Source organism: Marmota monax, unplaced genomic scaffold (assembly GCF_021218885.2).
Source record: "Marmota monax isolate L192 unplaced genomic scaffold, Marmota_monax_Labrador192_F-V1.1 WCK01_AAM20220418_F8-fsc00103, whole genome shotgun sequence".
In the NCBI taxonomy this organism is placed as follows: Eukaryota; Metazoa; Chordata; class Mammalia; order Rodentia; family Sciuridae; genus Marmota; species Marmota monax.
The window spans coordinates 4,192,132-4,211,229 of NW_026694286.1; the positions used below are offsets into that span (position 1 = coordinate 4,192,132).

The 19,098-nt window shown below is 35.5% G+C and overlaps 1 protein-coding gene across 5 annotated transcripts in view; it reads right to left on the reverse strand.

Moving 5' to 3' along the window:
• The window catches only part of L3mbtl4 (L3MBTL histone methyl-lysine binding protein 4), a 485,427-nt gene that overhangs the window by 241,181 nt on the left and 225,148 nt on the right, over positions 1-19,098 (reverse strand). For all 5 annotated transcript variants that reach the window (XM_046467481.2, XM_058586451.1, XM_046467478.2 and 2 more), the window contains 2 exons: positions 17,964-18,049; positions 14,174-14,284 (listed from right to left, as the gene is read on the reverse strand). In XM_046467481.2, the coding sequence (XP_046323437.1) occupies positions 14,174-14,284; positions 17,964-18,049 (197 nt within the window). The remainder of the gene's footprint in view (positions 1-14,173; positions 14,285-17,963; positions 18,050-19,098) is intronic.

A 19,098-nucleotide genomic window follows, 5' to 3' on the forward strand; every position in this document is an offset into this window, starting at 1 on the left:
AGAAGAGAGGCTGTGACCCATTCACGCAGTTGAGAATGACTCAAGTATCACCATCAACTTAAAAGAAAAATTGTTAAAAACCAAGTCAAGAGTCTTGATATTTTTCTATTTTTCTCTCAATTTTATGATTGTTTCTAAATGTGATAAAGTATGGAATAAGACAGGCTGAAGAAGGAAATCAAGACCAAATTATGCATGGTCTCACAGAGCACATTAAAAAGCCATTCCTTGTTTACAAAAAGCAATGAGAAGAAACCCAAGGGCATAGGCAAGGAAGTCATGTGACTCCCCCACATTTAAGATTACTTTGGTATCTTTGTGAAGGGGTCTTGAAAGGATCCCTCCAGAAGGAATTGTGGTTGTACACATGAAAGACACTGTTGGCTTTCAGTAGGGTAGCAGGCATGAAGATGGACAGAGTATAAAGGTAGGAGTGTATTATCTAAAGTTAGAAGCATTACAGTGTGGTGGCTGAGTCTGTTTGGTGGTTCTGAGATGCATAGATGTTAAGAATGAATCCCAGGTTTCTGGTTTGGGCAACTTGGCTAGTAAGCCTGCCATTTACTAAACTGAGTATGCCTAGGGTTTGGGTATGTGCAAAGAGGATTTCAGTCCAGGACATTTTAACATAAGACATACAAAAGATGCCAAGCTACAGTAACCTACTATATGACCATGGACTCCGAGAGAGGTCATGGAACACAATACAGACTTGACAGTTATTTGCAAATATAAAGTATTGAAAAACAAGGGAAAGAATGGATGGCTTCACTTAGGGAGAGACAATCAAGCAAAATTCTCAGCTCAGGCACACATTAAAATTACCCAGGGGAGTTTTACAAAGTGCTTATGCTTGTTGGACAATGTAACTATGCAATTAGGCTTGAGATTTACCAGGATAGAGAGAAAACATAAAGATCAAGATCAAGGTGTTGGGCAGTGCCAGTGTGTAGAAGTTAAGTAGAAGACAAGACTAAAAGGGAGCAAAGAGGTAACAGAAAACAGGTAAACACGATTGCATAGAACCTACAGTCACAAGTACAACTACTGAAAAAGGGGACAGGCAGGGAAACACTGATGGAGGTGGACAGCTGACTCCTCCCCTTATCATTATATCAGAAAACCAAAGACTGCACATCAAGCTTTGCAGTCCTCTGACATAAACCTTCATACTGAAAACAAAATTAGGAGCATTCATTTCAAGTTTATCAGTGAACTTCACTTTCTTAAATAGCCTTGCAGGTAGGAGGGCTCCCCAGAGAACCACCAAGATCCTGGTGTCTACTGAATTCACAGCCCAAAGTAGCCACTCATACCTGACTCAATGTGGAGAGCAGTGAATACCTATTACCCTTTCTTAGTACACGTGGAGAAGGGTATTAAAAACCAGAGCAGCCAGATGTAATGGTGCATGCCTGTAATCCCACTGGCTCTGGAAGCTGAAGCAGGAAAATCACAAGTTCAAAGCCAGCCTCAGCAACTTAGAGAGACTCTAAATAATTTAGTGAGACCCTGTCTCTCTCTCTCTCTCTCTCTCTCTCTCTCTCTCTCTATATATATATATATATATATATATATATATATATATATATATAATTATATATTATATAATATATATTATATAATATATATTATATAATTATATATATATATTGAGACAGGGTCTCAATATATATATTTATATAATTATATATTATATTATATATATTATATTATATAATTATATAATTTTTTTATATATATGAATAAATATATATTTATAAATATATATATGTAGTGCCTGTTTATATATATATAAACAAAAAGCTAGGGATGTGGCTCAGTGGTTAAGCAACCCTGGGTTCAATCCCTGGTATCAAAAAGAAAAACAAACCAGAGCAGACATCAGCGAGGCTACCTGTCTAGCAGCAAATGAGTACACCCAACTTCAGTATCCAGACAGACTGGGTGAGGTCTGGTCAAAATGCAGATGTGGATTCAGAAGATCAGGGATGAGCCATTTCTATTTTTTTTTCTTTGTTCTTTTTAGATATATGTGACAAAAGAGCCTATTCTGACATATAATAAATACATGGAATATAATGTATTCTAATTAGCATCCCAGTCTTCTCGTTATATACAGTGTAGAGTTTCACTGGTGATGTATTCATATATGAACATAGGAAAGTTATGTCTGATTTATTGTACTATCTTTCCCATTTCTACCCACCCCAGGCTTCCATTCATTCCCTCTTGTCTAATCCTCTGACAACTATTCTTTCCCTCCCCTGCTTATTGTGTGTTAGCATCCACATGTCAGAGAGAACATTCAACCCTTGGTTTTGGGAGACTGTCTTCTTTCATTTAGCATGACAGTCTCAAGATCCATCCATTTACCAGTAAATGTTATAAAGTCATTATTTTCATATGGCTGAATAATATTCCATTGTGTATATATGCCAAATTTTCTTCATCCATTCCTCTGTTAATGGCACCTAGGTTGGTTTCATAGCTTAGCTATTGTGAATTTAGCTGCTATAAACATTGATGCGGCTGTGTCCCTACAGTATGCTGGTTTTAAGTCCTTTGGATATATGCTGAGGAGTGGGATAACTGTGTCAAATGATGGTTCCATTCCAAGTTTTCTAAGGAATCTCCATACTGCTTTCCATAGTGGTTGCACCAATTTGCAGTCCCACCAGAAATGTATGAGAGAACTTTTTTCCCCACATCCTCACCCACATTTACTTTTACATGTATTATTGATAATTTCCATTCTCACAGGAGTGAGATGTAATCTCAGTGTATTTTTAATTTGAATTTCTCTAATTGCTAGATATGTTAAATATACTTTCACATATTTGTTGATCATTCACATTTCTTCTTATGTGTAGTGCCTGTTCAGTTCCTTTGCCCATTTATTAATTTTTTTTGGTGTTAAGTTTTTTGAGTTCTTTATATATCCTGGAGATTAACGCTCTATCTGAGGTAAAAAGATTTTCTCCCATTCTGTAGGCTCTCTCTTCATGCTCTTGATTGTTCCTTTGCTGTGAAGAAGCTTTTAGTTTGATACCATCCCACTTATTGATTCTTGGTTTTACTTCCTGTACTTTAATGGTTTTGCTGAGGAAATAAGTTCCTAAGCCAACATGATGGAATGTTTGTTGGGCCTACATTTTCTTCTAGTAGGCACAAAGTCTATGGTCTAATACCTAGGTCCTTGATCCACTTTGAATTGAGAGTTTCATGCAGGATGAAAAGGGTTATATTTCATTCTGCTACATATTGATTTCTAGTTTCCCACCATCATTTATTGAAGAGGCTATCTTTTCTCAAATGTATGTTTTTGGTACCTGTGTTTAGTATGAGATAACTTTATTTATGTAGGTTTGTCTCTGTGTCTTCTATTCTGTACCATTGGTCTCATGTCTGTTTTGGTGACAATACCATGCTGTTTTTGTTACTATAGCTCTATAGTATAATTTAACTTCTGGTATTGTGATGCCTTCTCTTTCATGTTTCTCACTGAAGATTGCTTTAGCTAATTCTGTGCCTCTTATTTGTCCAAATTAAGTTCATGAGTACTTTTTCTATTTCTACAAAGAACGTCATTGGAATTTTAATAGGAATTGCATTAAATCTATATAGTGCTTTTGGTAGTATTGCCATTTTGACAATATTACATCTGCCTACCCAAGAACGTGGGAGACGTTTCCATCTTCTAAGGTCTTCTTTATTTCTTTCTTTAGTATTCTGTAGTTTTCACTGTAGAGTTTTTCATATCTTTTGTTAGATTGATTCCCAAGTATTTGTTTTTAGGCTATTATGAATGGGATAGTTAATTTCACTATCGGCTGATTCATCATTGGTTTATAGGAATGCAATTGATCTATAGATGTTAATTTATACTCTGCTACTTTGCTGAATTAGTTTGAGTTCTACAGGTTTTCCAGTGAAGTTTTCTGGGTGGTCTAAATATAGATCATGTTGTTGGCATTTCTAAAAATCCCCTAGGGATTCAGGTGCCATATTCTGTTTATCTTGAAGAGGAAGTCCTCACCTGTGGGAGACCCTTGGAATGCTACATCCAGTTTTGGAATGAAGACTGGACTACCAACATGCCCACCCTGAAGCCTGAATGTGCAGTTCTTTCCTCTAAGACTATCTGCCTATTCTCTAGAGCTGTCTTCCTGCTCTGACTCTGCCTCGGGACTCTACTTTGATTTATTTCTTCTGTTTGGTTTCGTAATCCTGAGATATGGATTCATCTGCTGAGTTGATAGAAAAAGATATCAACAGACCCCCTTGGGTTTGGGGAAGACAGTCCTGTAGAGGTGATCTGGTACCAATGGTTTTCATATCAAGAGCTGGTTTTGCCAAAGCAGCAAGAGCACATATCCTATCAAAGGGTTCCAGGGTTAGATGTGCTGGTAGTGAGCCTCTAAGGAGTAGCTGTAGAAAAAGAAAACCTGCAGCAATTGCTTCAGTTTATTGACCCTCCACTTTTTCCCTTAGCTGCACCTCCATGGCTTCTACAGTCACAGCCATGCACCTACCCAGGATTTCTCTGGTCACAGGTTGAAATTAAGATCTGTGTCATCTAAGTTAAATTTACTTGTTTGAGGTGCTGCTTTCGATTTTTTTAAAAAGAATATATATATATATAATATATATATATATATATATATATATATATATATATATATATATATATCTCCATACATGGACATAGGTACATATGTATGTATCCATACCTGCACATATAAACACACTAAACATATTAAATATAAAGTCTCCTTTGTCTCTGCATAATAGAAAATAAAAGCATTTGGTGTTTGGAAATGCAAATAAAACAAGGCATGTAATGCACTTTTTCTAAAAGAAGAATCACTGTTCTTGAAAAAGTCATCTGATCCCTAGCATCTCTCCTCACAAAGCCATGGTGCACATGCAATGACTTTGACAGCACTTGGGGGTTTGTGCTTCATACCACTGTACTGAACCAGGATTCTTTCTCATCTCCCCAGTCACAGTGTGAGGGCAGGTTCCAAGTCTTAATCTCATCCTTTGGGATCACAGTACCTGGAATGGTCTTCTACCTTAGGGGCACTCAGTGAACAAAAGCTGATAACTACACAATAGATGCCATCTATTCTAATTTTTATTGAATTATGTTAAATTTTACTGCAACTATTGCAGTAGGCAGAATCATGCCCTCCCAAAGATGTCCATGTCCTTTCCTGGCACCTGTGAACATGTTACTTTATATGGCAAGAGGAACTATGCAGGTGGGATTACCTTGTGGACCCAGAGAAATCACAGCAGTTCTTATAAGAGGAAAGTTTGAAGGTGCCTGTGTACCTTGCTTTGATTATGGAGAATGGGGCCATAAGCCCAGGAATAAAGTGGCTTCTAGAAGCTGGAAAGGGCAAAGTAGGGGATTGCTCTCCACAGCTTCCCGAAGGAATTGGCCTCCTTACACTTTGATTCTAGCCCAGTGTGATTTCTGACCTAGATAAATGTATGATATATATGAGTTACGTAAAGTTAGTAAACTTATGTTAATTTGTTAAAGTTGCAACAGGAACGTAATACAGCTACATCTTGGAAATAAATTAATCATCTACTCCCTTTTGAAGTATAATCTCCTTTCCCTGAGTCTATCACCCTTTCTTATATTACAGGGAGTGACATTGACTTTGGAACAAAGTAGGAAATGTGTTCACCATCTTGCCTAGCCAGTCTGTCCTGGGGTGTGTTTTTTTACTTATTTATTTTTAGAAAATATTCTTCCAGTGGTAAAAACAGAGTGACTATAAAGCAGGATGTGAGAAAAGGAGATGATGTTCAGCATAATTAGCTAAGTATCAGTATTAGTAAGGGCACTTGGAATGTCAAAACTGCAGCTGTTCCTAACAGTGTGCTTCTGCTTAGGAAACAGCAGAGAAGGCAGAGTACGTTTCCTCTAAAGTTAGGATAAAGTTCATAGACTGTTCTGAAGGAATAGAGGGAGTCCACACTGCATCTTGTGATTGAAGGACTTGTAGATAAAAGGATTCATTATTATAGCAGTTCAGGGGTCCACACTTACTGAGCAAATATACAGCTTTGAATAAAATAACAAGAGTATGCAGAATGGAGTGTCTATTTTATTAACTTATGAGTTGTTAGTGTAAAATGAGGTCCTTGCTCAAAGGCCCATTAACCCCTGATGCATGAATAAATCCAGTACTTGTATATGTGTGCATGTGCACTTCACAGCAGAACAATCTGTAGCAGATCTCAGACACTCAAAAAAAATCATACTCCTAAAAGAAGGATTAAGAACAACTAGTGCTGTAACACCATCATCTTTTATTTAATAAGTTTCTATACATTGTTCTGCATAGAAAACTGAACGATTCTATTTCTATTCTATCTATCTCATGACTAAACTGACACCTGAAGCCAAATAATCACATGTCAAGCTCTCATTATATCTGCAGGTCAGGCTGGTAGGGGGAATCAGGCTGAAGATGGGCCAGAGAGTTCCAGGATGAGCTCGTGGATTCATCCTCACAATAGTCCTGCACTCTGTGCTGGCAAGCCTTTGTTTCTCTTCCAGACAGATTGATTTTAAAAGGAATGAGAAAGTTAAGTCTCTACTTACAGTTCTTGGGAAATACAACTCTTGTGGCAGGTGAGTTCACTGTATGAGACACTATATGACACTTGGGGGGCATTCATACACTCTTAAGATAAGAGATGATGTTGTTACAACACACTAGTTGTTCTTAACCCTTCTCTTAGGAGTACATATTTCTTGGAGTGTCTAACCAAGTGGCAATCAATTGATACTAGGAAAATTGACACTAGTGGCAATCAAATGATACTAGATTACATGGTAGGTTTCATCTCTTATACCTTTTTTTAATCAATATCTAGATTTTATATAAAACTAAAATGAAAATTAAATATTGATGTGGATTGTTTAAAAATATTATAAAAGTAATACAAGGATACAAAACTATACTATAACTAAACTATACCTATAGTATATACCTATACTATAGGTAGTAAATACATGAAGCTTATAGTCTAATCAATATAGTATCAGTTAAGATAAGCATTGACAAGATTATAGTCCACAAGCAATAGTTGCTTTGTGTTACACATGCTAAAAATGGTTTTTATATTTTTAGATGGTTGAGAGAAAAATCATAATAAGAGTGTTTTATGACATGTGGACAATGGTGTGAAATTCAAATTTGAGGGTTATACATTCCTTCACATATTTTCTCTGGCTGCTTCTGTGATAAACAGCAGGTGACCAGTTGCTGCAAAGACCATATGACCACAATCCTGAAACAGCTACTATCTGGCCCTTTACTTGGAAGGAGCGATAGCTCAGGCCACCTGGTTCCCATCTGGCTCTAAACTTATATGCAGCATGGCCCTGTTACTTAGGCTCTCTGTGCCTGATTTATCGCCTCTGTCTACCTTATAGGGTCATTTCTAGGATTATGAGAGCAGGGAAACATACAGAAGATAAACAGCATCTCAGGGCACTCCCATCCTGTATTGGCCATCATTAGTATTACTGCTGTGCCACTTGCCATAACTGCAATTACTCTAATGCACTTCTACTATCTCAACTCTCCTGGAAATTACGGTTAACACTAATTTATGGTTTCACCAAGTCTAAAAATTATCTTTTCATTAACTGGTCATCATACTTTGGAAAATTGTCCCAGTCTCCTCAAATGAAGACAGCCATCAATCATTGTGACATAATAATGGACATTGATTATAAGTTTAGTTCAAAAGACAGTTATTTTTAATGTTAGTATCTTGTCTTATCCTCATATTTCAAAACGCATTTTCAAAAATGCATCCAAGTTAGAAACTTTGGCAAGTGAGATAATCTAATCCACAACCTGCTCTCTTCTTGACAGATAGTTAAAGGAGGACTCACAGGATCAGGTGACTTCTCAAAGCACAGGCAACCCTTAATTATAGTGAACATTGTTGACTATAATTTGGACTTTTTCTTTGCATTAATCCACCTGCAGGTTTTGTTTTTTCAAACAATAGTTTTTCAAGTTACTGGTCTGACCTAAAAGCTAAAATAATTTTTAGTCATGTAAGTGGACATCTTACCATGACAATTTCTCTGGGTCATTATGCACTCATTTCATTTAGAAATGTCACAAATACATTCAGTTAATGCATTAAATATGAAAATACGTGCTGAAGAGACTCAATTTATTAATGATTCAGGAGAAGTTCCTGAAGCATCTATTTGGTATTCATTTATAATTCATTTCACAGCTTAGCTTCAGTTCCCACAGGGCAAATATTTATCAAATATTACTCTGTTTTAATTCTTCCCTTTACATTTTTTTGTGGAATATTTTTTGCCCCCAATAATGGCTAAACTTCCTAAAAGCATCCATCCATCCATCTATTGTAATTTAACGTGCATTTCCTGATAAGATGACAGTAATGGATTTTCATATATAACAAAGTACATTGTGCAGCCAAACAAAAGAATAATTATTAAACATAATAGATGGCTATAAATTGAACAAGATACACCAGGCACATCATAAATATTTATTAGAGAGTAAATATGGTAATTAATAAACAGCAATCAACACAAAGGGGGCATGGCATCTTAATACCCGGCCAAGGAAAAAAAAAAAAAAAGACCTTCACAACCTCCTACCAGTGGACCACATATGACCAAATAAATGTGTTCAATATGAAAAACAGACTATCTGGCCCAACAAGTAAAGTGGATTTATGATATCAAGAGAGTTGAATATCTTGAATCGAGCTGCCCAAATGTCCCCTCCCTGAAGCATTGCTAGCTCATGATCTCCAATTCAAACAGCTTATCATAGCTACGGGTAAGTGTTGAAATGTAGAGAACATTGACATTGTATTTAGATGTATCTAACCTAGGTCAAATAAGTTTTCCATGTTAACTGGATAGCAGAGATGATATCTTATTAAAATCTCTGCTGTAAAGAAGATGTGATAAATAACATACTCAGCCAAGTACCTGGAACAAAGTACACATTCAATAATAGGGTGTTCTTCTCTACTAGCACTGCTTTTATTACTTCTGTATTCTCTACTATTACTACATCTACTGCTGCAAGCACTGAGCAACAGTTACTTCATCCCACTTCTCCTGGCCATGATAATATTAATGGTACATATAAAAATAATAATCTACGCTTCGGGACCTAAAGAACTTAAGACACACTAGGATGGGTTAAAATATGTAACTAAAATGATAAAAAATAAATAACAAGGGTTCTTAAAGATGTGAATAGACTGGAATCCTCAAGTACTGCCTGTGGAATGTAAAATGATGCAGCCACTTCAGAAAACATAGTGGAAGTTTCTCGGAATGCCAAACATAGAGCTACCCTATGATCCTGCATTTCCGCTCCTATGAATATACCCAAGAGACATAAAAGTACATGTCCACAGATGCTCATAGGAGCTTTATTCAAGATAGCACAAAGTAGAAATAACAAATATCAACTGACAAGTGGAGAAATAAAATATGGAATTGCGACACAAGGGAATATTATTTGGAAATAAAATGGAATGAAGAACAAATGAAGTACATAAAGTTTATCCATGTGGATAAACCTTGAAAACAATATGTCAAATGAAAGAAGGCATCACAAAAGTCACACATTATAGGATTCTATGTTTATGAAATGCCCAAGGACAGGCAGATCCACTAATCTGTGATTACCAGGAGCTTGGGCAGAAGAAGGGAATAGTAGAATGAGTAGTGACCACTAAGGGGTGCATGGTTTTGTTTTGGGGGTGATGAAAATGTTCTAAGCTTAGTAGTAATGGTTGTACAGCTATGGAATATAATCAATAGTTAAATTTTATGATGTGTAAACGCTACCTCAAAAAAACTATTATAAAAATGAAACTAACAAAGCACATAAGGGCAGCTACATACTTGCAGAGTGAACTGGCTGCACTCTGCCAGGGAATGCCAGGAGTGCCCAGGTACCTCCAGACAGGACAGGCAGTGTGAGCTTAGGCACAGATGACAAAGCATACTGGGATCACGGGTGGTCTCCACTCTCCATTCCACACATCTGCTCTCCCCTTCTAAAGGGAGTTATTTAGCATAAAAATAGAACATTACAAGTAAGAAGAAAAGAATTTAAAATATTAAGAAAAATTAGAACATAAGAGTAGAACATAATAAAATTAGAACATAAGAGTAATTAGAACATAAAAATAAGAACATAAGTGGTTTCCACTTTCCATCCCACAACATCTGCTCTCTCTTTCTAAAGGGACTTATTTAGCATAAATAAAAATTAGAACATATGAGTAGGGAATAGAAAGGTTATAAGCTCTAGAGATGAAAACCTCTATTTGAAAGCTGGGGTGTCAAACCCTGGTCCCATAAGATAGCAGCCTGGGACCAGTAATTTGGCCTCTCTGGGCTTTCGTTTCTTCCTTCATAAAGTAGGTATAACCACAGGACTTTCTCTCACATGGTTGTGCTGAGAGGACATGCAGGGTGCTCAGAACAGTGTCTGACATGCACAAAGAGCCATCATCCTGATTATTGTCTGACTGTTGTGGTCTCTTTAGGATAGTCTGACTCCTCGCAGTCAAAGGTGAGCAGCACCATCACAGAGGGTCATGTTCAGGTTCCCCAGGAAACTCCAGTCAAACCCTGTCCTCTTCACCCAGGAGCTTGGGCTTATCTCCTATGAGGCCCCTTTAATAACACAATTGTACACACAGCCTGGCGAGCAGCACGGGATATTCACAGGCACACTGAATTCACACTGAACACAACAGCTACCACCAAAGCACCTGTAGAATCAGGAACATTCCCAGGAATCTTACATATGACACCTCACTGAATTTTCACAACATGCCTATGAGTTGGATATTATTAATCCATCAAACTACAGACAAGAAAAGTTGAAGTACATTGAGTAACTCCATCAAGTTAATCTCATGGTTAAGTAAAAGTCAAAGCTAGGAGTCCAACCCAGATCTGTCCAATCCAGGGGCACTTCCCAGTCCATTTTGTTGAATTGGATTTCCAAAAGAAGAGTAATTAAGATAGGAATTAAGAAAAAGGGAAAGTGGTTTATTACCAACACACAGTTTATCTATGTTCGAATAATTGTCCAAATGCCAAAGTACATTTGATTCATCCACTTCTTTACTCACACATCCCTTCATTCATTATCCAAATATTAAACAGTCTTTGATGAATATTGATTTTAGAAAATTACAGAATGATTCCCAAGTGTTTTTTTTTTTTGAGGCTATTATGAATGGCATAGTTTTCCTAATTTTTCTTGCAGTGGATCCATCACTGATGTAGAGAAATGCATTTTTATGGGTACTAATTTTATATCCTGTTACTTTGCTGAATTCATTTACTAACTAGCTCTAGAAGTTTTCAGATGGAGTTTTTTGGATCTTCTAAATAGAGAATCATGTCATCAACAAAGAGTGATAGTTTGGATTTCTTTTCCTATTTGTATTCCTTTAATTTCTTCTGTCTGATTGCTCTGGCTAGATTTTCAAAGACTATGTTGAAAATAAGTAGTGAAAGAGGGCAACTCTGTCTTCTTCCAGTTTTTAGGGGGAATGCTTTCAATTTTTCTCCATAAGTAGATGCTAATCCATAATGGAGTGGGGAGAGAATGAAGGTACTCTAGATAGTGCAGAGGGGAGTAAGGGAGGGGAAAGGAGGAGACGTGGAGATGGGAAGGACGGTGGAATGAGACAGACATTTTAACCCTATATTTATGTATGATTACACTACCAGTGTGACTTTGCACCATGTTCAGCCAGAGGAAGGAGAAGTTGTGCTCCATTTGTATATAATGTTTCAAAATGCATTCTACTGTCATGTATAACTAATTAGAACAAATTCTTTAAAAAAAGAGAAACAGTAAAGAAAGAAAGAAAATTACAGAATGATGTGTTCAACACATTGAGGAATAGAGCATTATGCTGGGCAAAAAGGACATCAGAAAGCTCCAAATGCTTTCTCAACTATCAAAGAAAGCCTCATTTACTACACCTCAACCTCCTTACATAAGAATTCAGAGAACAACCTGATGCTCACCTTCGAAGCCCTATTTCCCTAGGAACTAATAATTGGAATTTTAAGCTATCACCTGGCTCTTCTTTAAGTTCCCAAGATGCCCAACCCTTAGGTAGCCTTCTCCCTTCTAGCTCATGAAGCAAGACAAGTGTTTTCCCAACCTTGGGACTGCCCAACAGAGGGTGAGGGGGATGGTCAGCAGAGGGTCTGTGGCAGGATCTGCAGAAATGGGCTGCAGGAGCAGGACTGTGTGTGCCGGGCTTCAAGCAGACCACAAGCCCAAGATATTGATGGCCACTGCAAGGCGGATCTAAGTCCGGCAGACTGCATGCTAAGTAGAAAAAAAATCTGTAAGGCACCATTTCACAGGGTAGAGAGCGCCACTTGTAAAACTGTGTCTTAATTTAGCCCTAAAATCCTACAGGAATTTCTGATTTTCCCACACCGCAGAGATAACTATTAAGGTTCTGGTTCTTTCAGAGGTGCCAGATACCTTTCAACTCTTTTTCTTCCAATAAAGAACAATGCAGTTACCATGAAGAAAAAGAATAAGAAAAAGATACATGAACTATTTCTTTGGAAGGATCAGCTAACTGCTTAAGAGAATTTAGAAGAGCAAAGCTGAGACGGTATATAAGGATGATAAGACATTCACTTTTGGAGCTAAAGTTTCTTCAAATGATATTTTAAGGTAACATATTAATCCAATTTGTTCACATACTAAACTGATGACAAATTATCCATTGGATTCTACAGCGTGTATCTTATGAATAATAAGAAAATTTTCAATCAATTACACATCAAGGTAAAATTTAATGTGCTGTTAAAATTGAGCTTTATCTAGAAAGGCAATAATGTTTAAATGAAAGCTAATGACAAAATGTGATTGAATTTACAAGACAATTATCATATCCAAAGTTATTTCCAAAGTATTTACCATAAAAGTAAACAATAAAAAACACAAATTATTAAGATCATAAGCAATATGATTAACATTAAATTTAAAATATTAATAATAAGGTAGTATGGAAGAAAATATATCTATAATTCATGAATATAATTATTATTTTCACTTGTTAGAAGAATAAAGGACATTGCCCATTTGTGCTATTGATAGGCATGTACCTCTAAACCTTGGCCAAAATGTGTGTACTGATTATATAGTATAAAATGAATTAATATTGTTTTCAAATTAGGATATAATAAATAAAATTTCTTTTATATCAAAATGTACATCAAACAAATACATATTTTAATATAATACATATTAAAATTAGTTGACTTCAATCTTTTTGTCATTATGAAAATAAACTGTGTACAGGTAGAAAATTGTTTTTGAACTGTCATATGCTGTTCATATGATTTAATTCATAAAGATTTAATGAATTCCACAGATGCTTTCAGTTCTCTGTATAAAAAAGATGAAAAGATTTCATTTTATGAAAATTTCATTTTGAAAATATGTATATTTAAAATGTCATCAATATGGACAGTATAGAAATCTATTAATCAAATCTTTAATTCAAAAATATAACTTCTTCTTTTAGCTAGGATGATTAAAGTGTTTTTAAATTGTATTTAATTTCACAAAGAAAAGCAGAAAAGAAAGATAATTATTTCAAGGTGTTTCATAACAATTTCAAGAAAAATCAAGTAATGCCAACAAAATGATTTAAAAAAAAAAGAACACCTGACAGTGAAAATCTAAACAGCAAATCCAAACAGAAATGTACTAGAATTCCTTTCCAAGTCAGTGAAGTCTTATCTATAGATTTCCCACTTTACATATAGAAAAGCTAGACATTTTTTCCACTCAAAGACATGTGAATGGATAGGAAGCTATACACAGGTTTATTTTCCTCCTGCACTAAAAAATCAGAGCCTCTGCAGGTATCCTCCTGCAGGTTACACTGCCTCCTGTGTTAGTCCCAGTCACATCCTGGCCACAGTCAATCTTCCATATCAGATCCAGACGGTTTTTCTCCCCAGAAAACTATCATGCAGGAGAATTAAAAACTGAGGAAGGGGAAAACAGAAAGCACATGAAAAAAGGACCAAAATAACATAATAATTTAAAATGTGCACCTTTACTCTTTGGTCATCAACTTCTATAATTGTTGCAACACGAATTAACCGGGGGTTTCGTTTATCCACAACTTCTAGTTTCATATTTGGCAAAAAACCATGAGGCAACCTCTGAAAAAAATACAAGTGTAACAAGTTGTGGAAAATTCAGCAATTCAGATTTTCTATTAATTTTCTATTAATTTTGAATACAATACTTCAGTTTTAACAAGCATATTTTTAATACAACTGGCATTTAGTTTACAGAACACATAGGATTTTATGCATATTTTTTAACCAGAGTCACAAAGACTGTGAGAGAATTTTGGGCCACTTTAAAGATAGCTAAAAGACAAAGACAGAATAAATTATAAATTCATTAATTTTCACAACAAAGTTCAAAACGATTTTTTTAAATTAGTGCATTATAATTACACATAATATTGGAGTTCATTCTGACGTAATTATGCAAACATGGAATATAATTCTCACCAATTTAGTTCCCAGTACTCTTCTAACCCTCTCCTCCTCACATTCCCTGTTCCCTTTCCTCTATTCTACTGGTCTTCTTTCTATTTATTTGTAATATTTTTTTAAATTAGTGCTTTATAGATATACATGAGGTGAAATTCACTGTAGTATTTTCACATATGTACATAGGATCATTTGGTCGATATCATTGCGCTGTTTCTCCCATTTCCTATCCCTCCTCCCTTTCCTCAAGCCCCTTCTAGATACTCTACTGATCTCTCCTCAGTTTTCATGTGATTCACAACTCTCCACCACCAGGTTTTTTTTTCCCCCTCTTATTTTGGTCTAACATCTGCATAGGAAAGAAAAATTTGACTCTTGACCCTCTGAGTCTGGCTTATTTCACTTAGCATGATGTTCTCCTGGTCCATACATCTACCAACAAATGCCATAATTTCATTCTTCTTAATGGCTGAGTAAAACTCCATATGTATATATACCACACTTATTTTTTCATCTAGTGACAGGCACCTGAGCTGGTTCCATAACTTGGCTATTGTACTGTGCTGCTATAAACACTGATGTACCTGTATCACTATAGTGACTTTAGTTCCTTTGGATAAAACTGAGGTGTGGGATAGCTGGGTCATATAGTGGTTCCATTCTTAAGACTTTGAAGGAATCTCCATATTGCTTTCCAAAGTGGTTATACTAATTTGCAGTTCCACCAAAAATGGATGAGTATACCTTCTTCCGCACATCCTCACTACCATTTATTATTTGTATTTTTGATAAGTGATGCAATTCTGACTGGACTGGTATGAAATCTCAATATAGTTTTGATCTGCATTTCCCTGATTGCTAAGGATGTTGAACATTTCTTTCACATAATTTGTGGTCATTTGTATTTCTTCTTTCTGAATTGTCTGTTGAGTTATGTTTTCCCATTATTGGGGATCTTTTTTTTAATTTTTTAAATTGATTTTTTAAAAATAAATGACAGTATAATGCATTACAATTCTTATTACACATATACAACACAATTTTTCTTATCTCTGGTTGTATATAAAGTATATTCACACCAACTCATGTCTTCATACATGTACTTTGGATAATAATGATCATCACATTCCACCATCATTTCTAACGCCATGCCCCCTCCCTTCCCCTCCTACCCCTCTGCCCTATCTAGAGTTCGTCTAATCCTCCCATGCTCCCCCTCCCTATCCCACTATGAATCAGCCTCCTTATATCAGAGAAAACATTCGGCATTTATTTTTGGGGGGGATTGGCTCACTTCATTTAGCATTATCTTCTTATTTCCGCTTACATATCAGCTTATTTTCATCTTCTTTTCTGAAATTAGCCTTACACATAGATATTGCTGACTATTCTCCCTACCAAGTTTGGGACTATATGGCTAGAAGGTAAAATTATTTAATAAGCAATACAAAAAAACCATGATTCTTCATAAATCTAAATTTTAAAATATGCTTAGTAAAAGCATATTTAATTTCAACTGTTAAATCTTTTAAATATACCATGATATAATTTTAAGCCATATCTATGCTTTTTGTCACTTCATATCATAACACTACAGAGTTGAACTTAGTTGAAGTTTCTTTCAAGTCTTTAAAATGCTAGAAACCAAGAGTTCATGGTGACAGACACACAGGCAATAAAGAAAACAGAAGGGGAAAGGTACTGGGACATGCCAAATCATTCAAACTAAGGAATTTCAACAATCAAAATCAGAGTCACACTGGGCACAGTGGCACATGCTTGTAATCTCAGCAGCTCTGGAAGCTGAGGCAAGAGGATTGCAAGTTCACGGCCAGACCCTGCAACTTTGTAAGGCTGTAAGCAATTTAGTGAAACCCTGTCTCACAATTAAAAAAAAAAATTAAAAGGGCTCAGTATGTGCCTCAGTGGTCAACCACACCTAGGTTAAATCCCCTCCCCGTCCCTGCAACAGAAATCAAAGTCACAAAACAAATCTGACAGTTTTGAGACATTAGTAGAAAGTTTTTCTTTGAATGCTATTACACATAAAAGTGTTCAATTGATTTTATTGGAAATGAAAGTGTACTGAACTCCTCAAATCTAGAATTGGCAATAAGAAAAAAACTTCTACTGATACATGATTAATAAATAGTTAAATTTTTCTCCAGTATCTGGTATGTTTTCAGCTTTTTCAGAAGCATACTTTCTTCCTAGAATGCATTATTACATCAATTAAATGGAATATACTGAGTATTATCAGGTCTCTGAAATTTGTTCTTGCCAAGGTCACTGTTCTGAACAACAAAGGTAATTAATTGTTTAGTATTACAGATGCCAAAGAGACATTCTTGAGCAGAATCCACAACAACCTTGTGAAAGACAGAGTCTTAAATTTGTCTTTTTAGTGAATTTTTTCCTTGTTTTCTTATACTTCTCCTGTTCAAGAAGTAAAACAAAGATTTGAAAGAAGACAAGACAGAAACTACCAGTACTTAGGTATTTTTGCTCTTTGAAATTCTGCAATTCATAAAACCTCTGTAGGACTTTAGCTATGGTTTCCCTAATCTTATTATACTTCACCATCAAATCTAGACTATTACGACCAATTTTTTTAGATGAAAAAGCATTTTTGTTTTAACGCCTTTTAATACCTAGAAAACTCTAGGAAATTAAATTACATGAATAAACCCTACACATAAAATTCTGATTTAAGACAAGTTGAGGAGCCTGAAGCCCACAATTAGAATCAGAAAGGAACAATTTGAAAATCACTGATTTGGAACATAAATATTTCTGATTATACTATTTCTATCTATGTGTTTTCTTTTAAAAATTTATCTATACTTAGTTCAACCCTGGAAAAGTACCTTAAAATAAGTTTGAACTGTAAAAATCAGTATTCTAAAAAAATGCTAAAAGGAATGTTCCTCTCAAAAGTGGATAAAACTATGCACAAAGATGATGGTTCACCTACTTGATTATGGCCATTGCTATTCAAACAGTCCCTGAGAAAGGGACACGCAAGCTCATGGCACTGGGAGCTTCCACACCTCCACCCCTGCTGAGGTGCTGTCAGCAGTGCCACTGATGTGCTGCACTGTGCTTTTTCCAAAAAGAAAATCATCACCTGCATTGGTATATAGGAATGATAGCAAATGACCCTGCTTGTTTACTTACTTTGTATTCTTAACTTTAAGAAAAGCAAAACAAATTGGTTATTAAAAACACAACTTGAATTTATAAAGAAAAATCTAGAATAATTTTAAAATCCTACACAAAAGGAGGACTCAACAGGATTTTGTTTAAAGGTAAGAGTATATACCTATATAGAACTTACCATTTTAAAAACTTTGGCAGGAACTGCATTAGTTTGGGTAGTCTGCAGATATTCTGGCCAGGAAAAATTTTCTGGGTCAGGATATCCTAAAAACATAAATAAATAAATAAACAAACAAACATACAAAGATTACTCACAGATTCCCATTTTCTATAAAACATTTGGTAATGATAACACTGTTATCTGAAGGCCCATTATTTAACAGGCCCCATGCTAAGAACCTCACTTAAGTCTTATGCTCCCCTCTGAGAGAGCCAAAGCATTAATGCATGCAAGCAATCATTCACTGGTTCATTCACTCACTCCACAAGATCAATTGGTTTGGCCAATGTCAAATGGTTAGGCAAGCACTTGGTAGAAGCAGGTTACACCCAGGACTCTGGCTCCTGGATCCAACAAAAGGTTCCTAAGAAGTTTGAAAATTCAAGCCACCTGAACTCAAACCATTCAGTTGGAAAAACTAATAATCTTTCCTTTCTGTCTATGCTGCACTGTTACCTTTGTCCTTTCAAGGAGTAAGTACTTACACTTATTCATCAGCTCTGATTTCCTTTTTCTATTCTAATTATTTTTTTTTTTTGCTGCTTTTACTCTTATCACTACATTCCTCCTGCTTTCCTTAGGATTGTTTTATTCTCTTTTAATCAAACTGAATTATAATCAACTTATTTTCATGTTTTTCATATAATAAAATAGTTTAAGACTATGAGCTAGTCATTGTTTCCACTCAATAGCACCAAACATCTGGGCATACGTCTATGCATAATGCATTTGTTTTTCTCTCTTTTACTTTATAAAAAGATTATATTCTGTCTTTGTAGTATTAATTGAATCACTGGTCGAATAGTTATTTAAGAGGTATTCCACATGGTTAATTGTTGCAGTGGTTTAAAATTAATAATATCGAATTTATTACACAAGATGTACACAACTCCTGCTTTGGGAATGTGAGGATTTTTTCTTGGTGTAACACTAGATCAACAAAAATTTATCTTGTATGTATGTGTATGTGTGTCCATCGTAAGGTTTAGTATCAACATGCATAATTATGGCTTAGTTACATTATGAAAAATGCTTTTTATTTATTTTTTTTCTCTAAGAATTTCTTTTTATATTCATGTATTTGTGTATGAAA